A 23,618-nucleotide genomic window follows, 5' to 3' on the forward strand; every position below is an offset into this window, starting at 1 on the left:
CTGGACTCACCATACAGACCAGGGTCCCCATAGAGCACAGCATCCCCTTGAGTTACCATACAGTCCATTGTCTACTGCAGGGGCTCCATCTAGCTAGGTTGTTTCATGGGGTCACTATAAAGCAAAGTGTTCCTTGGACTCAACATTCCTCCCAAGGTCCCCTGGAAGCACCATAGAGCCAAGTGTTCCCTTAACTTACCACGCAGCCCAAGTGCCCCCTATAGAGCACAATGTCCCCTTGAGTTACCATACAGCCCATTATCTACTGAAGGGGCGCCATCTAGCCAGGTTATTCCATGAGGTCACTATAAAGCGAAGTGTTCCTTGGACTCAACATTCATCCCAAGGTTCCCTGGAAGCGCAACATCTAGTCTAGGGTTTGATGGGGTCACCATAGAGCCAAGTGTTCCCAGGAACTTACCACGCAGCCCAGGGTCCCCATAGAGCACAGTGTCCCCTTGACTTACCATACAGCACATTGTCTACTGAAGGGGCTCCATCTAGCCAGGTTATTCCATGAGGTCACTATAAAGCGAAGTGTTCTTGGACACAATATTCATCCCAAGGTCCCCTGGAAGCACCATCCAGTCTAGGGTTTGCCAGGGTCACCATAGAGCCAAGTGTTCCCTGAACTTACCACACAACCCAGGTTCCCCATAGAGCACTTAAGTTACCATACAGCACATTGTCTACTGAAGGAGCTCCATCTAACCAAGTATTTCCTGGGGTCACCATAGAGCCAAGTATTCCTTAAACTCACCATGCAGCCCATAGTCCCATGGAGTCACCACAGAGCACAGTGTCCCCTAGAATTAGCATACAGCCCATTGTCCACTAGAGGCCCTATCTAATCTAGTGTTTCCTGGGGTCACCATAAATCCCAAGTCTTCATTGGACTCACCATACAGACCAGAGTCTCCATAGAGCACAGTGTCCCCTAAAGTTACCGTACAACCCATTGTCCACTGAAGGCACCATCTAGCCTAGTTTTTCCCTGGGGTCAATATTAATGCCAAGTGTTCACTGGACTCACCATACAGACCAGGGTCCCCATAGAGCACCGCATCCCCTTAAGTTACCATACAGTCCATTGTCTGCTGAAGGGGCTCCATCTAATCAGGTTATTCCGTGAGGTCACTATAAAGTGAAGTGTTCCTTGGACTCAACATTCCTCCCAAGGTCTCCTGGAAGCAACATCTAGTCTAGGGTTTGCTGGGGTCACCATAGAGCCAAGTGTTCCCTGAACTTACCACGCAGCTCAGGATCCCCATAGAGCACAGTGTCCCCTTGAGTTACCATACAGCACATTGTCTACTGAAAGGGCTCCATCTAACCAAGTATTTCCTGGGGTCACCATAGAGCCGAGTGTTCCTTAAACTCACCATGCAGCCCACAGTCCCCTGGAGTCACCACAGAGCACAGTGTCCCCTAGAATTGCCATACAGCCCATTGTCCACTAGAGGTCCTATCTAATCTAGTGTTTCCTGGGGTCAACATTAATGCCAAGTGTTCACTGGACTCACCATACAGACCAGGGTCCCCATAGAGCACAGCATCCCCTTGAGTTACCATACAGCCCATTATCTACTGAAGGGGCTCCATCTAGCCAGGTTATTCCATGAGGTCACTATAAAGCGAAGTGTTCCTTGGACTCAACATTCATCCCAAGGTTCCCTGGAAGCGCAACATCTAGTCTAGGGTTTGATGGGGTCACCATAGAGCCAAGTGTTCCCAGGAACTTACCACGCAGCCCAGGGTCCCCATAGAGCACAGTGTCCCCTTGACTTACCATACAGCACATTGTCTACTGAAGGGGCTCCATCTAGCCAGGTTATTCCATGAGGTCACTATAAAGCGAAGTGTTCCTTGGACACAACATTCATCCCAAGGTCCCCTGGAAGCACCATCCCGTCTAGGGTTTGCCAGGGTCACCATAGAGCCAAGTGTTCCCTGAACTTACCACGCAACCCAGGTTCCCCATAGAGCACAGAATCCCCTTGAGTTACCATACAGCACATTGTCTACTGAAGGAGCTCCATCTAACCAAGTATTTCCTGGGGTCACCATAGAGCCAAGAATTCCTTAAACTCACCATGCAGCCCACAGTCCCCTGGAGTCACCACAGAGCACAGTGTCCCCTAGAATTACCATACAGCCCATTGTCCACTAGAGGTCCTATTTAGTCTAGTGTTTCCTGGGGTCACCATTAATGCCAAGTGTTCACTGGACTCACCATACAGACCAGGGCCCCCATAGAGCACAGGATCCCCTTGAGTTAACATACAGCCCATTGTCTACTGAATGGGGCTCCATCTAGCCAGGTTATTCCATGAGGTCACTATAAAGAAAAGTGTTCCTTGGACTCAACATTCCTCCCAAGGTCCCCTGGAAGCACCATAGAGCCAAGTGTTCCCTGAACTTACCACGCAGCCCAAGTGCCCCCTATAGAGCACAATGTCCCCTTGAGTTACCATACAGCCCATTATCTACTGAAGGGGCTCCATCTAGCCAGGTTATTCCATGAGGTCACTATAAAGCGAAGTGTTCCTTATACACAACATTCATCCCAAGCTCCCCTGGAAGCACCATCAAGTCTAGGGTTTGCCAGGGTCACCATAGAGCCAAGTGTTCCCTGAACTTACTACGCAGCTCAGGATCCCCATAGAGCACAGAATCCCCTTGAGTTACCATACAGCACATTGTCTACTAAAGGGGCTCCATCTAACCAAGTATTTGCTGGTGTCACCATAGAGCCAAGTGTTCCTTAACCTAACCATGCCACCCACAGTCCCCTGGAGTAACCACAGAGCACAGTGTCCCCTAGAATTACCATACAGCCCATTGTCCACTAGGTCCTATCTAATCTAGTGATTCCTGGGGTCACCATTAATGCATAGTTGCCAACATTGTAAAAAAAAATGTCGGGACACTTTTTTGGCAGTAGGCGGAGTAGTGGTATAATTAGGGGTGGGGCATGCGGTTATGGGTGTGGCATAGGAAAAGAAAAATGGCGGCCGGCGGAGACATTGTCTCCGCCGGCTGCGGACCTCTAGTGGGCGTTGGCAAAAAAACGGGAAATTCAATTTCCTGGGACAAACCGAATTTCCCGGAACAAAATTAATTTGGGACAAATGTCCTAATCCCGGGAAATTCGGGACAGTTGGCAACTATGTTAATGCCAAGTGTTCACTGGACTCACCATACAGACCAGGGTCTTCATAGAGCACAGTGTGCCCTAGAGTTACCCTACAACCCATTGTCCACTGAAGGCACCATCCTTCCTAGTTTTTCCCTGGGGTCACCATAAAGCAGGCATGTCCAAAGTCAGGCCCGCGGGCCAATTGCGGCCCGAGTTCCGGTTTTGAACGGCCCGTCTGGATATCTGGACATATATATCTTCATATATGTGTTATACCCCCAGTACCGGGGGCCACAAAAGAGATACAGTATCTCACAAAAGTAAGTACACCCCTCACGTTTTTGTAATATTTTATTCTATCTTTTCATGTGACAACACTGAAGAAATGACACTTGTCTACAATGTTTTGGGGGGTTACCTAATCTTCAGGCCTAAAATGATTTTGTAAAAAACGTGCAAAGAGCTGTTTATGATTTTGGGGATGTGGATTGGATTGCAAGGGGTGAGGTGGTGCAGTCAGGTCAGCCTATTACATCTGCTGTGTAGCAGCCCTTAGTATAGTATATTTTATGTTTTTTTTTTTAATATCAAAAAGTCTTTGTTTTCCCTCCCTTGCTATCCCATGAAGCAATGTGATCCTCCATTCATTGGCTTTCACAGCTTCCACGCAGACAGCGGGTCCCTCCCGCGCCTGCGCAGTAATGGAGTTCAGGCTCTGCTGCCAGGTGAAGTTGGCGCCTGCGCAGTGATTTCTCCCAGCAAGTGTGGTGCGTACTGCGCATGCGCGGTGTGCCGGGATGTCTCTAGCAGCTGAGGGCTGAGAGGAATGACATCCGGTGAGAGCGGCGGTCAGCGTTCCCGGGATGGAGAGAGCGAAGGGGGAGGGGCCTGAGAAAGGAGACCGAGACCCCGCCCACTAAGAGACAACGACCGGCAGGTGAGACCATAGAGATCAGTGTCCCCCGGGATCCCCATAGAGATCAGTGTCCTCCGGGGTCCCCATAGAGATCAGTGTCCTCCGAAGTCACCATACAGATCAGTGTCCTCCGGGGTCCCCATAGAGATTGGTGTCCTCCGGGGTCCCCATAGAGATCAGTGTCCTCCGGGGTCCCCATAGAGATCAGTGTCCTCCGGGGTCCCCATAGAGATTGGTGTCCTCCGGGGTCCCCATAGAGATCAGTGTCCCCCGGGATCCCCATAGAGATCAGTGTCCTCCGGGGTCCCCATAGAGATCAGTGTCCTCCGAAGTCACCATACAGATCAGTGTCCTCCGGGGTCCCCATAGAGATTGGTGTCCTCCGGGGTCCCCATAGAGATCAGTGTCCTCCGGGGTCCCCATAGAGATCAGTGTCCTCCGGGGTCCCCATAGAGATCAGTGTCCTCCGAAGTCACCATACAGATCAGTGTCCTCCGGGGTCACCATAGAGATCGCTGTCCTCCGGGGTCCCCATAGAGATCAGTGTCCTCCGGGGTCCCCATAGAGATCAGTGTCCTCCGGGGTCCCCATAGAGATCAGTGTCCTCCGGGGTCCCCATAGAGATCAGTGTCCTCCGAAGTCACCATACAGATCAGTGTCCTCCGGGGTCACCATAGAGATCGCTGTCCTCCGGGGTCCCCATAGAGATCAGTGTCCTCCGGGGTCCCCATAGAGATCAGTGTCCTCCGGGGTCCCCATAGAGATCAGTGTCCTCCGGGGTCCCCATAGAGATCAGTGTCCTCCGAAGTCACCATACAGATCAGTGTCCTCCGGGGTCACCATAGAGATCGCTGTCCTCCGGGGTCCCCATAGAGATCAGTGTCCTCCGGGGTCCCCATAGAGATCAGTGTCCTCCGGGGTCCCCATAGAGATCAGTGTCCTCCGGGGTCCCCATAGAGATCAGTGTCCTCCGAAGTCACCATACAGATCAGTGTCCTCTGGGGTCACCATAGAGATCGCTGTCCTCCGGGGTCCCCATAGAGATTGGTGTCCTCCGGGGTCCCCATAGAGATTGGTGTCCTCCGGGGTCCCCATAGAGATTGGTGTCCTCCGGGGTCCCCATAGAGATTGGTGTCCTCCGGGGTCCCCATAGAGATTGGTGTCCTCCGGGGTCCCCATAGAGATTGGTGTCCTCCGGGGTCCCCATAGAGATCGGTGTCCTCCGGGATCCCCATAGAGATCGGTGTCCCCCGGGGTCCCCATAGAGATCGGTGTCCTCCGGGGTCCCCATAGAGATCGGTGTCCCTGTGGTGTCCCCGTAGAGATCGGTGCCCCCGTGGGGTCACCATAGAGATCAGTGTACTCCGGGGTCCCCGTAGAGATCGGTGTCCTCCGGGGTCCCCGTAGAGATCGGGGTCCCCGTAGAGATCGGTGTCCCCCGGGGTCACCATAGAGATCGGGGTCTCCATAGAGATCGTGTCCCTGTGGGGTCCCCGTAGAGATCGGTATCCTCCGGGGTCACCGTAGAGATCGGTGTCCCCCGGGGTCACCATAGAGATCGGGGTCTCCATAGAGATCGTGTCCCTGTGGGGTCCCCGTAGAGATCGGTATCCTCCGGGGTCACCGTAGAGATCGTTGTCCCCCTGGGGTCACCGTAGAGAACGTCGTCCCCGTGGGGTCACCGTAGAGAACGTCGTCCCGCGGGGTCACCGTAGAGATTGTCGCCCCCCGGGGTCACCGTAGAGATCGGCGTCTGCATAGAGATCGGTGTCCCCCAGGGTCCGCATAGAGATCGGCGTCCCACGGGGTCACCACTTTTCTCATTAGAGCCCTGCAGGTGCAGCAGCTGATTGATAATTATAAAGTCTCTCCCATTTACTTTGCACATGGACACAGAGACACAAACGGCTATTTCTTCACAATAACAAAAAGGTAGAAATCTGCAATGTACAGAGATCACCCTGGGAGGGGGTTTTATTTAAATGTGTGCTTTAAAATTGCACACATTCATGGAATGATGCCAAACTCTCCAATTCTCCAATTCTCCAAATAGTTTTTACAGGTTACATGTTACAGAGGAGGTCTAGTGCTGGACTTACGCGTGCGTTTGCTTCTGAGCGTGAGCTACCGGGGACGGGGGCATTTTAAATGATTATTTTTTTTTATTTATTTTTTTACACTTTCTTTTACAATTTTTTTTGATCACTTTTATTCTTATTACAAACAATATAAACATCCCTTGTAATAGGAATCATTTGTGACAGGTCCTCTTTATGGAGAGATGTGGGGTCCAGAAGACCCCACATCTCTCCTCCAGGCTGGAAAGCATGCGATCGAAAAAAAAAAATCCACGATCCCATGCTTGCCAGCCGCGATTACAGCTTTGTTTACATTCGCTTCCCGGATGTGATGTCATAACGTCATGCCCGGGCCTCCGACGGTCATAGAGATGACCATCTGGAAATCTCTATGGCCGTCATCCGGCAACGGATGGTTCTTTCTCCGGGTCCCTGATGGCACGGGAGAGCCCCGGAGAAGCACCGGATGGCGGCAGGAGGGGGCGGGGAGTCCCCTCCCATCGCCTGTAAGAACGATCAAGCGGTAGAACCGCCACTATGATCGTTCGTTCTTATGGTGCACTGAAGTGGTTAAATGATTATTATTATGTATGATGGGGGTGGCTCGGGGACAGTTGTTAGGTGGGTGTGGGATAGGCTTCCCTGAATAAATGAGTTATCAGGGATCTGGTGGACAGGTTAGGGGCTGATTGGATATATCGGGGCAGTCAGTTGCAGAGAATGGGAGAGGCTCTGGAGAAGTTCTGCAGGTAGACAGAGTAGGGGCTGAGCAGACAGACTGGGGCAGGGAGTTCCAGAGGATGGCAGAGGCTCTGGAGAAGTTCTGGAGGTGGACAGTTTAGGGGCTGAGCAGACAGACTGGGGCAGGGAGTTCCAGAGGATGGGAGAGGCTCTGGAGAAGTTCTGCAGGTAGACAGAGTAGGGGCTGAGCAGACAGACTGGGGCAGGGAGTTCCAGAGGATGGGAGAGGCTCTGGAGAAGTTCTGCAGGTAGACAGGGTAGGGGCTGAGCAGACAGACTGGGGCAGGGAGTTCCAGAGGATGGGAGAGGCTCTGGAGAAGTCTTGAAGGCGAGCATGAGAGGAGGTAACAAGGGAGCTAGAGAGCAGGAGGTCCTGGGAGGAGCGGAGGGGACGATTTGGGCGATATCTGTAGATGAGGTTGGTGTTGTAGATGGGGGGGGGGGGGGGGGGCGATGTTGTGGGTGGCCTTGTATGTTGTGGTTAGTATTTAGAATTTTATACGGTGGTGGAGGGGAATCCAGTGAAGGGATTGGCAGAGAGGGGCGGCAGTCACGGGTCGATTAGTGAGGTGTATTAGTCTAGCAGCAGCATTCATAATAGACTGAAGGGGGGAGGAGCCTGCTTAAGGGTCGGCCATTAACCACTTGCCGCCCGCCATATAGCAGAATGACGGCGGCAAAGTGGTTTCAAAATCCTGACCGGGCGTCATAGGATGTCCTCAGGGTATTGAGCTGCTGCACGCCCCCGGGGGCGCGCATCGCGGCGATCGTTGTTGCGGGGTGTCAGTCTGACACCCCGCAACTATGATCTCGGTAAAGTCTCAGATGGAGACTCTTTACCACGTGATCAGCCGTGTCCAATCATAGCTGATCACAGTGTAAATAGGAAGAGCCGGTGATCGGCTTTTCCTCACTCGCGTCTGTCAGACACGAGTAGAGGAGAGCCGATCAGCTGCTCCTCTGACGGGGGGATTTGTGCTGATCGATTATCAGCACAGCCCCCCTAAGGATGCCCACACTGGACCACCAGGGACGCCACCAGACCACCAGGGATGCCCAGCACCAGGTATGCCACCCTAGACCACCAGGGATGCCAGTCAGTGCCCACAATGGATGCCAATCAGTGCCCACAATGGGCATCACCGATTGGCATGCATTATTGTTTGGCACTTGTTGGCATCCATTAACACAATACAGTGCCGCCTATCAGTTCCCCATCTGTGCCGCCTATCAGTTCCCCATCCGTGCCGCCTATCAGTTCCCCATCCGTGCCGCCTATCAGTTCCCCATCCGTGCCGCCTATCAGTTCCCCATCCGTGCCGCCTATCAGTTCCCCATCCGTGCCGCCTATCAGTGCCAATTTGTGCCGCCCATCAGTGCCACATATCAGTGCCACCTCATCGGTGCCCATCAGTGCCGCCTTATCAGTACCCTTCAGTGAATGAGAAAACTTACTTATTTACAAAGTTTTAAAAGTGAAACAAAAGAAAAAACGATTTTTTTTCAAAAATTTTTGTTTTTTTTTGTTTAGCAAAACATTAAAAACCGTAGAGGTGATCAAATACCACCAGAAGAAAGCTCCATTTGTGGGAACAAAATGATAAAAATGTAGTTTGGCCACAGTGTAGCATGACTGCGCAATTGTCATTCAAAGTGCGACAGCGCTGAAATCACAAAATTGGTCTGGGAAGGAAGGTGTTTATTTTTTTTCTCTGTTGTGTGTGTGTGTGTGTGTGTGCGGCATGCGTGCTCCTCGTTTCACTCTTTTTTTTTTTTTTCTCTCGGCGCAGATGAGTATTGGTCTCGCGGTCTGTCCAGGTGATGAGTATTGGGGATGAGAAACATTCGGCGCCTGTTCCTGAGGTGCCTCCGCCTGGGACACAGAAGGAAATGGACGAAGGTGAACCTCCTGACCGACTACGTGCGCTACTGCCGCTTCTGCCTGGTCTCCCTGGCCTACAACTCCTTCACCGACAGCGACGTGGTGGTCGAGTCCTTGTTTGAACCCATTTATTGGCTGGTGGATCATGTGACCAGATGGTTTGGCATAGTAAGTACTTACCCCAGCTTTTTGACCCCCAACCGCCCGGCCGTGGTTGACCTCCCCCCCCCCCCCCCACGCCCACAATGGTAACTTTGGTTTGGCAGCACTGTGATTGTGGAAGGCTGAGTATTCAGTTTTTCCCGAGGTTCTCCTACCAAACCCCAGGAGGGTTAGAAGAACTTGGATTGCACTGATACCAAGTCTTTTCATGAGCAAATGCTCCGATACCCAAAAACCCCATATCTTTGCGGTGCAATTTGAGCCCATTTAACAGCTTGCCGACCGCGTCACGCAGAATGGCACAGCTGGGCAAAAACACCCATACAGGGACGACGTTCCCTTAAAGAGCCGTCAGAGGGCGCACGATCAAGTGTATGTGAGCCAGCATGGGGATTTGTGTATGTGTGTGTGTGAACACTCAAATCCCTGTTCTGTCAGGGGAGAGGAGACCTATCGTTTGTTCCTACTAAGTAGGTCTCCTCCCCCAGTCAGTCCTATCCCCATACAGTTAGAACACATACAGGGAACACACATTTAACCCCTTGATCGCCCCCTGGTGTTAACCTCTTCCTTACTGGTGACATTTATACATTAATCAGTGCTTTTTTTTATAGCACTGATTGCTGTATAAATGTCAGTGGTCCCAAAAAATGTGTCAAAAGTGTCCGATCTGTCCGCCGCAGTGTCTCAGTACCGCAAAAAAAAAAATCAGATTGCCAGCATTACTAGTAAAAAATAAATAAAAATGCCACAAATCTATCCCCTATTTTGTAGACGCTATCAATATAGGCTTATTGCGATTTTTACCAAAAATATGTAGAAGAATACATATCGGCCTAAACTGATGAAGAAATTTGTTTTTTAAAAACATTTTTTAGGGATGTTATTTATTATAGCAAAAAGTAAAAAATATAGTTTTTTTTTTTTATTATTTTTTCAAAATTGTCGCTCTTTTTTGTTTATAGCAAAGAAAAAAAAAACTGCAGAGCTGATCAAATACCACCAAAAGAAAGCTCTATTTGTGGGGGGGGGGGGGGGGAAAGGATGCGATTTTCGTTTGGTTATAACATCGCATGACCGCGCAATTGTCAGTTAAAGCGACGCAGGGCAAAATTGTAAAAAGTGCTTTGGTCAAGAAGGGGGGGTAAAATCTTCTGGGGCTTAAGTGGTTTAAAATGAATGGTCTGAAATCGCACTGCAAAGGATCGCATGCACTTTGATCATGAGTGTGGTAGGGGTCCGACCGATTGTCGGTGCGGCCAATTATCGGGGGGGTTGCAGGACGATTATTTATTTTTTTGAAGAATCAGTATCAGTCAAATACTTACCGATATTGCTTGAAGGGGTTGTATTGGGGTGATGCGTGCGGCTGCAGGCGTCACCCCGATACCGTTCTTTTAAAACAGACGATCGGCTTTCTTGTAATAACAACTGATGCGGCTCAGGAGCCACTCGGCTGTTATTACAAGCAGCGGGAGGGGGCTTCCTCCAGCTGCTCCGCCTGGCTTTCCCGTCCCACCGGAAACGTCCCACGGCTGCCCGGGAGCCCTGAACACAACCGGAGTCGGCATTGAACGAGCCTCGGATCTAGTAACCCAGAAATAACGTCTTGACTTCATTTTGTGTTTACTGACATCCTAAAGGTGCCCGTTTAAAAAAAAAAAAAAAAAAAAAAAAATAGAAAGTATTTAAAAAATGCAGATCTTGGCGCTTTGAATACTTTTAAGTGCAGAGGGAGGAGTTCCGCAGATCTCACCTTAACCCTTTCTTGCCTAAGCCTGTTTCTGACAAGACCCATTCATGACCCATCTTCAGGGTTCTGGTTGAGGAAAGAAGGTTCTTATCCAAGATTTTACAATACATGGGCCCCATCCATTGGCCCCTCATGCTGGAAGACCCATCCATGACCCATCTTCAGGGTTCTAGTTGAGGAAAGAAGGTTCTTATCCAAGATTTTACAATACATGTCCCCCATCCATTGGCCCCTCCATGCTGGAAGACCCATCCATGACCCATCTTCAGTGTTTTGGTTGAGGGAAGAAGGTTCTCCTCTAAGATTTTACAATACATGGGCCCCATCCATTGGCCCCTCCATGCTGGAAGACCCATCCATGACCCATCTTCAGTGTTTTGGTTGAGGGAAGAAGGTTCTCCTCTAAGATTTTACAATACATGGGCCCCATCCATTGGCCCCTCATGCTGGAAGACCCATCCATGACCCATCTTCAGGGTTCTGGTTGAGGAAAGAAGGTTCTTATCCAAGATTTTACAATACATGGGCCCCATCCATTGGCCCCTCATGCTGGAAGACCCATCCATGACCCATCTTCAGTGTTCTGGTTGAGGAAAGAAGGTTCTTATCCAAGATTTTACAATACATGGGCCCCATCCATTGGCCCCTCCATGCTGGAAGACCCATCCATGACCCATCTTCAGGGTTCTGGTTGAGGAAAGAAGGTTCTTATCCAAGATTTTACAATACATGGGCCCCATCCATTGGCCCCTCATGCTGGAAGACCCATCCATGACCCATCTTCAGGGTTCTAGTTGAGGAAAGAAGGTTCTTATCCAAGATTTTACAATACATGTCCCCCATCCATTGGCCCCTCCATGCTGGAAGACCCATCCATGACCCATCTTCAGTGTTTTGGTTGAGGGAAGAAGGTTCTCCTCTAAGATTTTACAATACATGGGCCCCATCCATTGGCCCCTCCATGCTGGAAGACCCATCCATGACCCATCTTCAGTGTTTTGGTTGAGGGAAGAAGGTTCTCCTCTAAGATTTTACAATACATGGGCCCCATCCATTGGCCCCTCATGCTGGAAGACCCATCCATGACCCATCTTCAGGGTTCTGGTTGAGGAAAGAAGGTTCTTATCCAAGATTTTACAATACATGGGCCCCATCCATTGGCCCCTCATGCTGGAAGACCCATCCATGACCCATCTTCAGTGTTCTGGTTGAGGAAAGAAGGTTCTTATCCAAGATTTTACAATACATGGGCCCCATCCATTGGCCCCTCCATGCTGGAAGACCCATCCATGACCCATCTTCAGGGTTCTGGTTGAGGAAAGAAGGTTCTTATCCAAGATTTTACAATACATGGGCCCCATCCATTGGCCCCTCATGCTGGAAGACCCATCCATGACCCATCTTCAGGGTTCTGGTTGAGGGAAGAAGGTTCTCCTCTAAGATTTTACAATACATGGGCCCCATCCATTGGCCCCTCATGCTGGAAGACCCATCCATGACCCATCTTCAGGGTTCTGGTTGAGGGAAGAAGGTTCTCCTCTAAGATTTTACAATACATGGGCCCCATCCATTGGCCCCTCATGCTGGAAGACCCATCCATGACCCATCTTCAGGGTTCTGGTTGAGGGAAGAAGGTTCTTATCCAAGATTTTACAATGCATGTCCCCATCCATTGGCCCCTCATGCTGGAAGACCCATCCATGACCCATCTTCAGTGTTCTGGTTGAGGGAAGAAGGTTCTTATCCAAGATTTTACAATGCATGTCCCCCATCCATTGGCGCCTCATGCTGGAAGACCCATCCATGACCCATCTTCAGTGTTCTGGTTGAGGGAAGAAGGTTCTTATCCAAGATTTTACAATACATGTCCCCATCCATTGGCCCCTCATGCTGGAAGACCCATCCATGACCCATCTTCAGTGTTTAGGTTGAGGGAAGAAGGTTCTCCTCTAAGATTTTACAATACATGGCCCCGTCCATTGGACCTTCAATGTGGCAAAGTCAGCCTGTACCTTTAGCAGAGAAACAACCCTAAAGCATCATGTTTCCACCTCCGTGTGTGACTGTAGGGATGGTGTTCTTAGGGCAGTGATGGTGAACCTTGGCACCCCAGATGTTTTGGAACTACATTTCCCATGATGCTCATGCACTTTGCAGTGTAGGGGAGCATCATGGGAAATGTAGTTCCAAAACATCAGGGGTGCCAAGGTTCACCATCACTGTCTTAGGGTCATAGTCAGCATTTTTCTTCCTCCAAACCACGGAGGACTCTTTCAGGTTCTCGCACACAATGTGTCTCCCTGCTGTGAGCTCACACAGGATTGCCGACTCACTTCCTCTGATCTCCGCCATCTTTTGTCATTTCAGGTGTTTGTCGTTCTGGTGATCATCCTGACCAGCTCCATCGTGCTGATCGTCTACATCTGTGTCCTTCCGCTCATCCTCCAAACCTATTCCACTGAGTGGATCTGCTGGCACATCGCCTACGGCCACTGGAATCTCATCATGATCGTGTTCCATTACTACAAGGCCATCACCACACCTCCCGGATATCCACCCCAGGTACCCCATGGTTAACCCTTTGCCACCCAGGCCAATTCTGGCACCCCTCGCTTACATGTAAAAATCATCACTTTAAATTGCTAGAAAATTACAAACATTATTTATTTATTTATATATATATATATATATATATATATATATATATATATATATATATAAATAATGTTTGTAATTTTCTAGCAATTTAAAGTTGCTAGAATATATATATATATATATATATATATATATATATATATATATATATATATATATATATATAAAATATATATTAAATAAATTTTTTATTTTTTTTGCGGAGACCCTATAGAATAAAATGGTGGTTGTTGCAATTTGTTATGTCACATGGTATCTGCGCAGCAATTTTTTCAAACACTATTTTTTTATTTTATTTTTAAATACACTTTAACCGCTTCAGTCCCGGAAGGATTTGCCTCCTTAATGACCAGGCCGTTTTTTTGCAATATGGCACTGCGTCTCTTTAACTGAGAATTGCGCAGTCGTGCAACATTGTACCCAAATAAAATTTATATTTTTTTACCCACAAATAGAGCTTTCTTTTAGTGGTATTTGATCATCCCTGCGGTTTTTATTTTTTACGCTATAAACAGAGCGACAATTTTGAAAATTAAATTTAAAAAAACTACCGTATATACTCGAGTATAAGCCGAGATTTTCAGCCTCTTTTTTGAGGCTGAAAGTGCCCCCTCGGCTTATACTCGAGTCACCGCTGTCTGACTGCTCGATCAGCGTATCGAGCAGACAGACGGCGGACATTAAAATTCAAAAGCCGCGCCTCCTTCTCCGCCTCCGCCTGTGATAGGCGGAACACTGAATTTCCCAGCAGTCAGTGTTCCGCCTATCACGGACATCCGTTCATTCTCATACTACGGACGAGTATGAGAGGATGTCCGTGATAGGCGGAACACAGGCTGCTGGGAAATTGAGTGTTCCGCCTATCACAGGCGGAGGCGGAGGCGCGGCTTTTGAATTGTAGAATGGCCGCCGAGAAGAGCGGCGATCCTGGAGCGGCGATCCATCGGCACGACACGGGACGGAGGAGGCACGGGACGGAGGAGGCTCGGGACGACGGCGGCTCGGGACGGAGGCTTGGGACACAGGTAGGCTGGACACACACACAAGGCTGCACGGACACACACACACACACACACACACACACACACACACACACACACACACACACACACACACACACACACACACACACACACACACACGGATGGATGGATACACACACACACACACACACACACACAGGGATGGATGGATGGATACACACACACACACACACGGATGGATGGATGGATGAATACACACACACACACACACACACACACACACACACACACAGGGATGGATGGATGGATGGATACACACACAGGGATGGATGGACGGACACACACACAGGGATGGATGGATGGATGGATGGATGGATGGACACACACACAGGGATGGATGGACGGACACACACACAGGGATGGACGGACACACAGGGATGGACAGCCATGTCTCACCCTCGGCTTATACACGAGTCAATAAGTTTTCCAGTTTTTTGGGGGTAAATTGGGGGCCTCGGCTTATATTCGGGTCGGCCTATACTCGAGTATATACGGTAATTTATTCATCAGTTTAGGCCGATTTGATCATCTCTGCATTTTTTTTTTTTTTTTTGTTTTTGTTTTTTTGCGCTATAAACAAACAGAGCGACAATTTAGAAAAAAAGAAAATATAAAAAAAAAGAAAAAAAATTATTCATCTGTTTAGGCCAATAAATATTCTACATATTTTTTGTTTAAAAAAAAATAAAAAATCGCAATAGGGTTATATTGATTGGTTTGTGCAAAAAGTTATCGCGTCTACAAACTAAGGGATAGATTTAGGGACTTTCTTCATTTTTTTTTTTTTTTTTTTTTATTGTTTTTACTGGTAACGGTGGCGATCTGCGCGTGCACGCTATCCTCCTAGCACGGACCGATGTACAGGTATGTCAGTTTGCGCAGGAGACCCGACTTGATGCAGTTAATGTACGTTAGCAGGTCAGCAAGTGGTTATTGAATATATAAAAAAAAAAAAAATAACACTATTTACTCCTATTTATTTGTATGATATTACGCCGAGTAAATAGATGCCTAACATGTCACGCTTTAAAATTACGCACGCTTGTGGAATGGCGACAAACTACGGTACTTAAAAAATCTCCACAGGTGAGGCTTAAAACATTTTTACAGGTTATCAGGTTAGAGTTACAGAGGAGGTCTAGTGCTAGAATTATTGCTCTCACTCTAACATTGGTGGTGATACCTCAAGTATGGTGCGACCTCTGTTTACATACGTGGATGCAACCTACGTATGCATTCGCTTCTGCGTGCGAGCACGAGGGGACAGGGGCGCTTTAAAAAAAAAAAAAAAAAATTATATATATATATATATATTAAAAAATAATATACACTGACCCTTTAACCACTTAAGCCCTGGACCAGTTTGCAGCCAAAGGCCCAGACCACTTTTTGCGATTTGGCACTGCGTCGCTTTAACTGACAATTGCGCGGTTGTGCGACGTGGCTCCCAAACAAAATTGGCATCCTTTTTTTTCCCCACAAATAGAGCTTTCTTTTGGTGGTATTTGATCACCTCTGCGGTTTTTATTTTTTGCGCTATAAACAAAAATAGAGCGACAATTTTGGAAAAATTTTTATATTTTTTACTTTTTGTTATAATAAATATCCCCAAAAAATATATAAAAAAAACATTTTTTTTCCTCAGTTAAGTTAAGGCCGATACGTATTCTTCTACATATTTTTGGTAAAAAAAAAAAAAAAAATCGGAATTTGCGATTTATTGGTTTGTGCAAAAGTTATAGCGTTTACAAAATAGGGGATAGTTTTATAGCATTTTTATTTAAAAAAATTTTTTTACTGGTAATGGCAGCGATCAGCGTTTTTTTTTTTTTTTTTTTTTTTTTTTTTTGTGACTGCGACATTATGGCGGACACATCGGACATTTTTTGACACATTTTTGGGACTATTGTCATTTATACAGCAATCAGTGCTATTTAAATGCACTGATTCCTGTGTAAATGACACTGGCAGTAAAGGAGTTAACCACTAGGGGGCGAGGAGGGGTTATTTGTGACGTTTATGTTTTTTTTTTTTTTTTCTCATATCGTCTTCCAGGACAGCCTTTGAGATATAGGGCTCCTCCCTCTGGGACAGGAAACACGTCAAGCCAATTAAATAAAAGGTGTGGTCCTCCAGGCCCTCCTCAGTTTTTGTGTTTCCTGCCGGACGGGAAGGAGCACGTTTGGAACTGGTAAGGGGAGCTCCTTCTCAGGGGTTTTGCCTGGGGAGAGCACCTTGATGGACCTGACCCTTAGCACCCCTCGGTCCGTACGAAGGGAGGAGAGGGTAGCTTTCAGTCCCCGCTGCCATTTAAAACGTTCGGAGAGAACGGGACCCCGATGCGCGGCAATCTCCCCCTCGGAGCGCTAACCGCTAGTACCTGTCGGTCGGATGGCGGCGGGAGACGTTCGTTCCACCGACCAGCGTCCGGGTACTGTGAGCGGTGCGTTCGTAAGGAACGCACGGCCTCGGGGCGGAGACTTTGCGTTCTGGCGTACGGAAGTGGGAGAGACGCACTTCCGCCAGATTCGCGTCATCAGGGGGCGCCGCAGGACCTGTTCCAGTCCTTTGAGCGCGGCGGTGTGACTACAGGGTTGCCTGGAGCGGTGTGAAGGCTCAGAGAGACTGAGTGAGACACAGGAACCATGGAGAGTGCAGTTGTGCAGGTGGACTCCGGTTCAACAGGCTCCAGTACCTCTCAGGTAAGCTTGGTGAGGGCAGACCAGGACTTACACTGGGGGGTGGGGGGTCACTCTGACCCATAGTACCTTCCCGGGGTGGAGAACCTGCTGGTGAAGGGGGGCACTTCCTAGACAGACCCTAGAAGCACAGTGGTGTGGTCAGGGGTGGTATTTTAATGGGACCCTGTTTTTCTTTGTTTTTAGGTTAAACAGGACAGAACCCAGATACCTTTGCCCAGAAGGAAATGTGCCGTGTGTGGGGCTAAGTTAGGCACCGGTTGGGGGAAGCCGCTTTGCCCGGATTGTGTCAGTAGCCTGGTGAAAGAGGACTCGGTGGCAGCTTGCAACAATGTTTTAACATCTGTAAAGGATGAGATTGCATCCACCTTCCAATCTTTCAAAAACATGATGGATAGGATGCAGGGCCCCTCTGTCCCTTTACCCAGGGCCGTGAGTATGCCTTCCTTATCCGAACCAAGTCAGGAGGAGGAGGTGGATAGGGAGAGGTTATCCAGGTCATTAGCCTCCTCTAGGACAGAGTCTACTTCTGAATCTGAGGGGGAGGAAGAGGCCATTAGATCAGCCAGATACAAGCTGTCTTTGGATGATGTGGGTGACCTTCTCAAGGCTATATATGACACTTTGGAGATCAGGGAAGAACAGGTCCAGCTTTCAAAACACGACATGATGTATCAAGGGTCGAGTGTAATGAAAGACAGGGTATTCCCCGTCCATAAGTCGCTAGTGGAGGCGATTCTGCTGGAGTGGGAACAACCGGAAAAAAGGCCATTTTTTTCAGGTAGCCTTAGAAGGAGGTTCCCTTTTGAGTCGGATGCGGTGCATCCCTGGAACAAGGTTCCCAAATTAGATGCTCCCTTGGCTAAAGTCTCTAAGAAGATAGATTTGGCCTTTGATGATATGGGTTCACTCAGGGACCCTATGGATAAGAGGGGAGATGTGCTGCTTAAGAGAGCCTGAGGATGCCTCTTCCATCGGGCTTAAACCGGCCCTAGCAGCTACCTGTGTGGCCAGAAACTTGGAGTGTTGGCTTACACAGTTACAATCGCATATTTCTGCGGGTACTTCTAGGCAGCAGCTGTTGAAGTCCTTTCCGCTACTGTTCAAGGCTGTGGGCTTTTTAGCTGATGCCTCTGCAGAATCAGTCAAAATGGCTGCTAGATCTGCAGCACTAGTGAACGCTGCCAGAAGGGCCGTTTGGCTTAAAACCTGGTCAGGAGACACCGCTTCAAAATTGAAGTTATGTGGATTACCCTTTTCGGGGGATCATTTGTTCGGGCCCGGCCTGCAAGAGGCGTTAGAGCGCACGCAGGATAGGAAGAAAGCTTTCCCAGAAAGGAAAAAGAGACCTGAAGGGAAGCGCCTTTTTCGAGGCCCCAGGCAGCAGAACCTACAGGAAAGGGAGGTTCGCCCCAAAAAGCATTGGACAGGTCACAAGGGAAGAGGCAGAGGAGGAATCTTATTCAATCCTCCTCAACCCTCCTCTAATACCCAGTGACTCCTGCGTCCCGGTGGGAGGAAGACTGGGGAAGTTCCTCCCACAGTGGGAAGCTTCAACCGAAAGTCCGTTCATTCGAGATGTAATAAGGAACGGCTACAGGTTGGAGTTTGGTTCAGTTCCCCTCCCAAATTTTCAAGTAACAAGGTTACCAAGGGACCAAGAGAAAGCAGAGGCTTTGGCTCTTCTTCTGGGGGATCTGGTGGACCAAGAAGTAATGGTGCAGGTGCCTCAGGAGGAGCGAGGCTTGGGGGTTTACTCCCACGTATTCGTGGTAAAGAAACCTTCGGGGAATTTCAGGTTAATACTGAATCTCCGCCCCCTGAACAGATTTATAAAATACAAGCGGTTCCGGATGGAGTCAATCTTCTCGGTAACCAAGTTCCTGTTTCAGGGCTGTCACATGGCCACAGTGGATCTCAGGGATGCATATTTGCATATCCCGATTCATCTGGAATCTCAGAGGTTTCTCAGGTTGGCGGTGAGGTTGAACACTGGTGTGTTACACCTCCAGTTTCGAGCTCTCCCCTTCGGGCTCTCAGCCTCACCAAGAATCTTTACAAAGGTTCTGGCAGAGGCGCTGGCCCCATTAAGGCTCAAGGCTATAACAGTGATCCCATATCTGGACGATCTACTGTTCATAGCCCAGTCGGCCCAACAACTGCAGAGGGACATACAGGAGGCCTTGGTTTTCCTGCGCTCACTGGGGTGGCTGATAAACCAGGAAAAATCCCAGCTGACCCCCTCACAAGGAGGTCCTGTATTTAGGATACAGGATTTCTTCGTTGGAAATGAGGGTATTTCTTCCGGAGGAGAAGATCTGCAAGCTAGAGCAGGCGGTAGCCCAGCTTCAATCTGGTCAGGAAGCCCAGGTCAGGGAGGTTATGAGAGTCCTGGGGTTGATGACATCATGCTTTCCAGCGGTGGCCTGGGCAAGGCATCATCAGCGTCCTTTACAGAGACTCATGCTCCGTTATTGGGATGGCAGGCAGGAGAGCCTGGATCAGGTTATGCCCCTATCTTCGGCAGTCAGGAGGTCTCTTTGGTGGTGGCGGGCCCAGGTCAACCTAGACAGGGGTCTTCCCTGGTCCCCACAAGCTACGGTGGTGGTCACGACCGATGCCAGTGCGCTAGGTTGGGGTGCCCACCTAGAGGGAACCTTAGCCCAGGGTTCCTGGTCGGACCTAGAGACAGGTCGTTCCTCAAACCAGAAGGAACTTCTGGCAGTTTGGAAGGCTATAGAAACCTTCCAGTCCCAGTTACATGGCAGGGATCTGCAGGTTCGCTCAGACAATGTGGCAGCAGTAGCCTACCTGAACAAGCAAGGGGGAACCAGAAGCCCTGCACTCCAGGTAATTGCGGACAGAATCTTCTGCTGGGCAGAGAAGAACTTGTCCTCAATATCAGCCATTCACCTAAAGGGAACGCAGAATTTACTGGCCGACTTTCTCAGTCGCCAGAAGATAGGTCAGGACGAGTGGTCCCTCAACAAGGAAGTGTTCGAGGAGATTGTGTCATGCTGGGGAAGGCCAGAAATAGACCTATTTGCAACAGAAGGCAACAGGAAGGTGACGCAATTTTTTTCGGTTCACCCACAGGATCGGGCCAGGGGGATAGACGCCCTTGCCAATCCATGGCTGTTCGGCCTATGTTATGCCTTTCCTCCCGTAAGGATGGTGGCGGAGGTCCTGCAGAAGTTCCGCTCGGAGACTACGGACCTCATTTTAGTAGCTCCTTTTTGGCCAAGGAGACCCTGGTTTGCCAGCATAAAGAAATTGGCCGTCCATCCTCCGCTGTTTCTGCCAGTCAGGGAGGACTTACTTTCCCAGGGGCCGATCCTGTGCCCTCAGATAGAGAGGCTCAAGCTTGCGGCCTGGTATCTGAGGAACAAATCTTAAGGTCACAGGGTTTCTCAGAAAGAGTGATTATGACCTTGTTAGAATGCCGTAAACCAGTTACTAGGGCAATTTACGCCAAGGTAGGAAAGAGGTTTAATTCCTGGTTGCGAGAACAGGGAATTGCAAGCCCCGGGGTCCCGGCAGTCCTGGACTTTCTACAAGCAGGGGTAGAGCTGGGCCTATCTGTCAGCACTCTAAAGGTACAGGTGGCGGCCTTAAGCGTTTTCCTTCAGTCCTCCCTTCAGCAGAATCCATTTGTCAGGAACTTCTTCAAGGCTCTATCTAGATCCAGGCCTGTGAGAATGAAGTCCTGTCCTACTTGGGATTTGGCCTTGGTTCTTAGGGCTTTGACCCAAGATCCATTTGAACCATTAGAGGGAGCATCACTTAAGTGGATGGTACTAAAGACTGTGTTTTTGATAGCGATCACGTCAGCTAGATGGGTCAGTGATCTGCAGGCGCTCTCGGTCAGAGAGCCATTTCTGTTAATCTTAGAGGACAGGGTAGTACTTAAGACTGACCCTAGTTTTCTTCCTAAAGTGGTGTCCACTTTTCATAGGACACAGGATATTATTTTGCCAACTTTTTTCTCAACCTCAGACGAGGACGAGGCGAGATCTTTAAGTTTGTTAGACGTCAGGAGAAGTCTATTAATTTTTTTAGAAGCCACTAGGGTCTTCAGGAAGTCAGACTCCACTTTTTGTTAATTTTTCGGGCGCCCGCAAGGGCTGCAAGGCGTCGAAAGCGTCTATCGCCAGGTGGATACGAATGACGATAGTTAAAGCCTATGAGTTAGAGGGGAAGCAGGCACCCTTAGTTAAGGCACACTCTACAAGGGCGGTTTCTGCATCATGGGCAGAGAGGGCTGGAGCCTCTCCGGAGGAGATCTGCAAAGCAGCAACGTGGTCCAGCTACTCAACGTTCGCAAGACATTACCGTCTGGATTTATGGTCTGATAAAGAGCAGACTTTTGGACGTAAGGTCCTCCAGGCAGTGATCCCGCCCTGACAAGGTGAGCTCCTTGCTTATCATCTCAAAGGCTGTCCTGGAAGACGATATGAGAAAACCGGAGTTAGACTTACCGGTAACTCTTTTTCTAGGAGTCTTCCAGGACAGCCTGGCTTCCCACCCAAAGTTGTTTAAATTGGACTAAGTGGTGAGGATGTGTATTAACGTGATTGTTAGTGTATTATGTCTTTCAGAGCCTCCCGGCGGTTCTTGGAGTAAAACTGAGGAGGGCCTGGAGGACCACACCTTTTATTTAATTGGCTTGACGTGTTTCCTGTCCCAGAGGGAGGAGCCCTATATCTCAAAGGCTGTCCTGGAAGACTCCTAGAAAAAGAGTTACCGGTAAGTCTAACTCCGGTTTTTTTATTGTAGGGGGGCGTGGTCTGGCATGTGACAGACGCGAGTGAAGAAAAGCCCATCAACGGCTCTTCCTGTTTACATTGTGATTGGCTGTGATTGGACATGGCTCATCACATGGTAAAGAGTCTCTGCGAGAGACTCTTTACCTAGTTCGAAGTTGCAGTGTGTCAGACTCACCCTGGGGGCGCGTAGCGGCTCGGTATCCTGGCGCTGTCATATGACGTCCAATCGGGATATTGCAACCACTTTGCCGACGTCATATTGCTATATGGCAGGCGGCAAGTGGTTAAAAAAACCGGAAGTGAGGTGGTTGGAGTTTCTGACGAGTTGGCTAATTTGACAGAACACCGGCCTCCCAAGGTCATAGAGCTGGCTGGGGAATATCCGGTACACAGCCATCTCTATGGTAATCCAGCGCCAACGCTGGATTAATAATCCCAGCTACCCAATTGCACGGGAAAGGCCCGGGAAGTCACCGTAGGGTGGGGGGACTGCCTGTAAACGCAATCCAGCGGTTGAATAGCCTCTAGGATGGCTTTTATATTGCAGGCTGAAAAGAAAGATCATTGGGTGTTGCCTTGCAGCTGCTCTCACCATCCAGATATCTCCACTTCATCCCAAGGCAGTTATATGACGGTGTACGGGTGGGAAGTGGTAAAGAGAACCTGTTACTCCCACTACTAACATATCGGTGTAGAAGGAACCATCGCAAGGTGCGGTGCCTGTATGTGTGTTGATGCAAGAGGAGCAGCGCTCCAGCCTCCTGTCATAGGTTCACTTTTGAGGTTAGGGGGAGGGTAGGGTTAAGACTAGGTTTAATCCACTTAAGGCAGGGCTTGACAAATTTGCTTGGAATCTAGGAGCCAGATTAAAAAGTTAGGAGCCGGGTCGGTAACAGCGATCCGGACCTGTCCCTGGCCTGACATGGAGACGAGTGAGGGGAAGATAGTGACGCCCCCCCGTCTCCAAGTCATTGCCCATAGCTCTTAGAGGGACATTTTATTTATTTTTTTCAAATGACAATTTTTTTTTTTATTGCATTTTAGTGTAAATATGAGATCTGAGGTCTCTCTGACCCCAGATCTCATATTTAAGAGGTCCTTTCATGCTTTTTCTATTACAAGGGATTTTTACATTCCTTGTAATAAGAATAAAATTGACACCATTTCTTTTTTTTTTTTTTTAAAGAACAGTGATAAAAATAAAAAAGTTAAAATAAGAAAAAGAAGAAAAAAATTTAAACGCGCCCTGTCCCGCCCACATATGAAAGTGGTGTTCAAACCACACATGTGAGGTATCGCCGTGATCGGTAGAGCGAGAACAATAATTCTAGCCCTAGACCTCCTCTGTAACTCAAAACATGCAACCTGTAGAATTTTTTTAAACATCGCCTATGGAGATTTTAAAGGGTAACATTTTGTGCAATTTTGAAGCGTGACATGTTGGGTATCAATTTACTCGGCGTAACATTATCTTTAACAATATAAAAAAAAATTGTGCTAACTTTACTGTTGTCTTATTTTTTTATTATATAAATTATTTTTCCCAAAAAAAGTGCGCTTGTAAGTCCGCTGTGCAAATACGGTGTGACAGACAGTATTGCAACAACCACCATTTTATTCTCTAGGGCAGTGATGGCGAACCTTGGCACCCCAGATGTTTTGGAACTACATTTCCCATGATGCTCAACTACACTGCAGAGTGCCTGAGCATCATGGGAAATGTAGTTCCAAAACATCTGGAGTGCCAAGGTTCGCCATCACTGCTTTAGGGTGTTAGAATAAAA

At 48.7% G+C, this 23,618-nt stretch overlaps 1 protein-coding gene across 3 annotated transcripts in view; it reads left to right on the forward strand.

Moving 5' to 3' along the window:
- The first annotated feature begins 3,906 nt into the window (after positions 1-3,906).
- ZDHHC16 (zDHHC palmitoyltransferase 16) overlaps positions 3,907-23,618 on the forward strand; it is a 39,362-nt gene continuing 19,650 nt past the window's right edge. For 2 of the 3 annotated variants that reach the window (XM_077455678.1, XM_077455679.1), the window contains exons 1-3: positions 3,909-4,076; positions 8,665-8,924; positions 13,039-13,233. In XM_077455678.1, the coding sequence (XP_077311804.1) occupies positions 8,709-8,924; positions 13,039-13,233 (411 nt within the window). In that variant the 5' untranslated portion in view covers positions 3,909-4,076; positions 8,665-8,708. Of the gene's footprint in view, positions 4,077-8,664; positions 8,925-13,038; positions 13,234-23,618 lie in introns of all 3 variants that reach the window. The other variant, XM_077455680.1, reaches the window with a different exon arrangement.

This window comes from Lithobates pipiens, unplaced genomic scaffold (genome assembly GCF_037356315.1).
Source record: "Lithobates pipiens isolate NorthernLeopardFrog02 unplaced genomic scaffold, aLitPip1_a1.2 Scaffold_25, whole genome shotgun sequence".
Taxonomy (NCBI): Eukaryota; Metazoa; Chordata; class Amphibia; order Anura; family Ranidae; genus Lithobates; species Lithobates pipiens.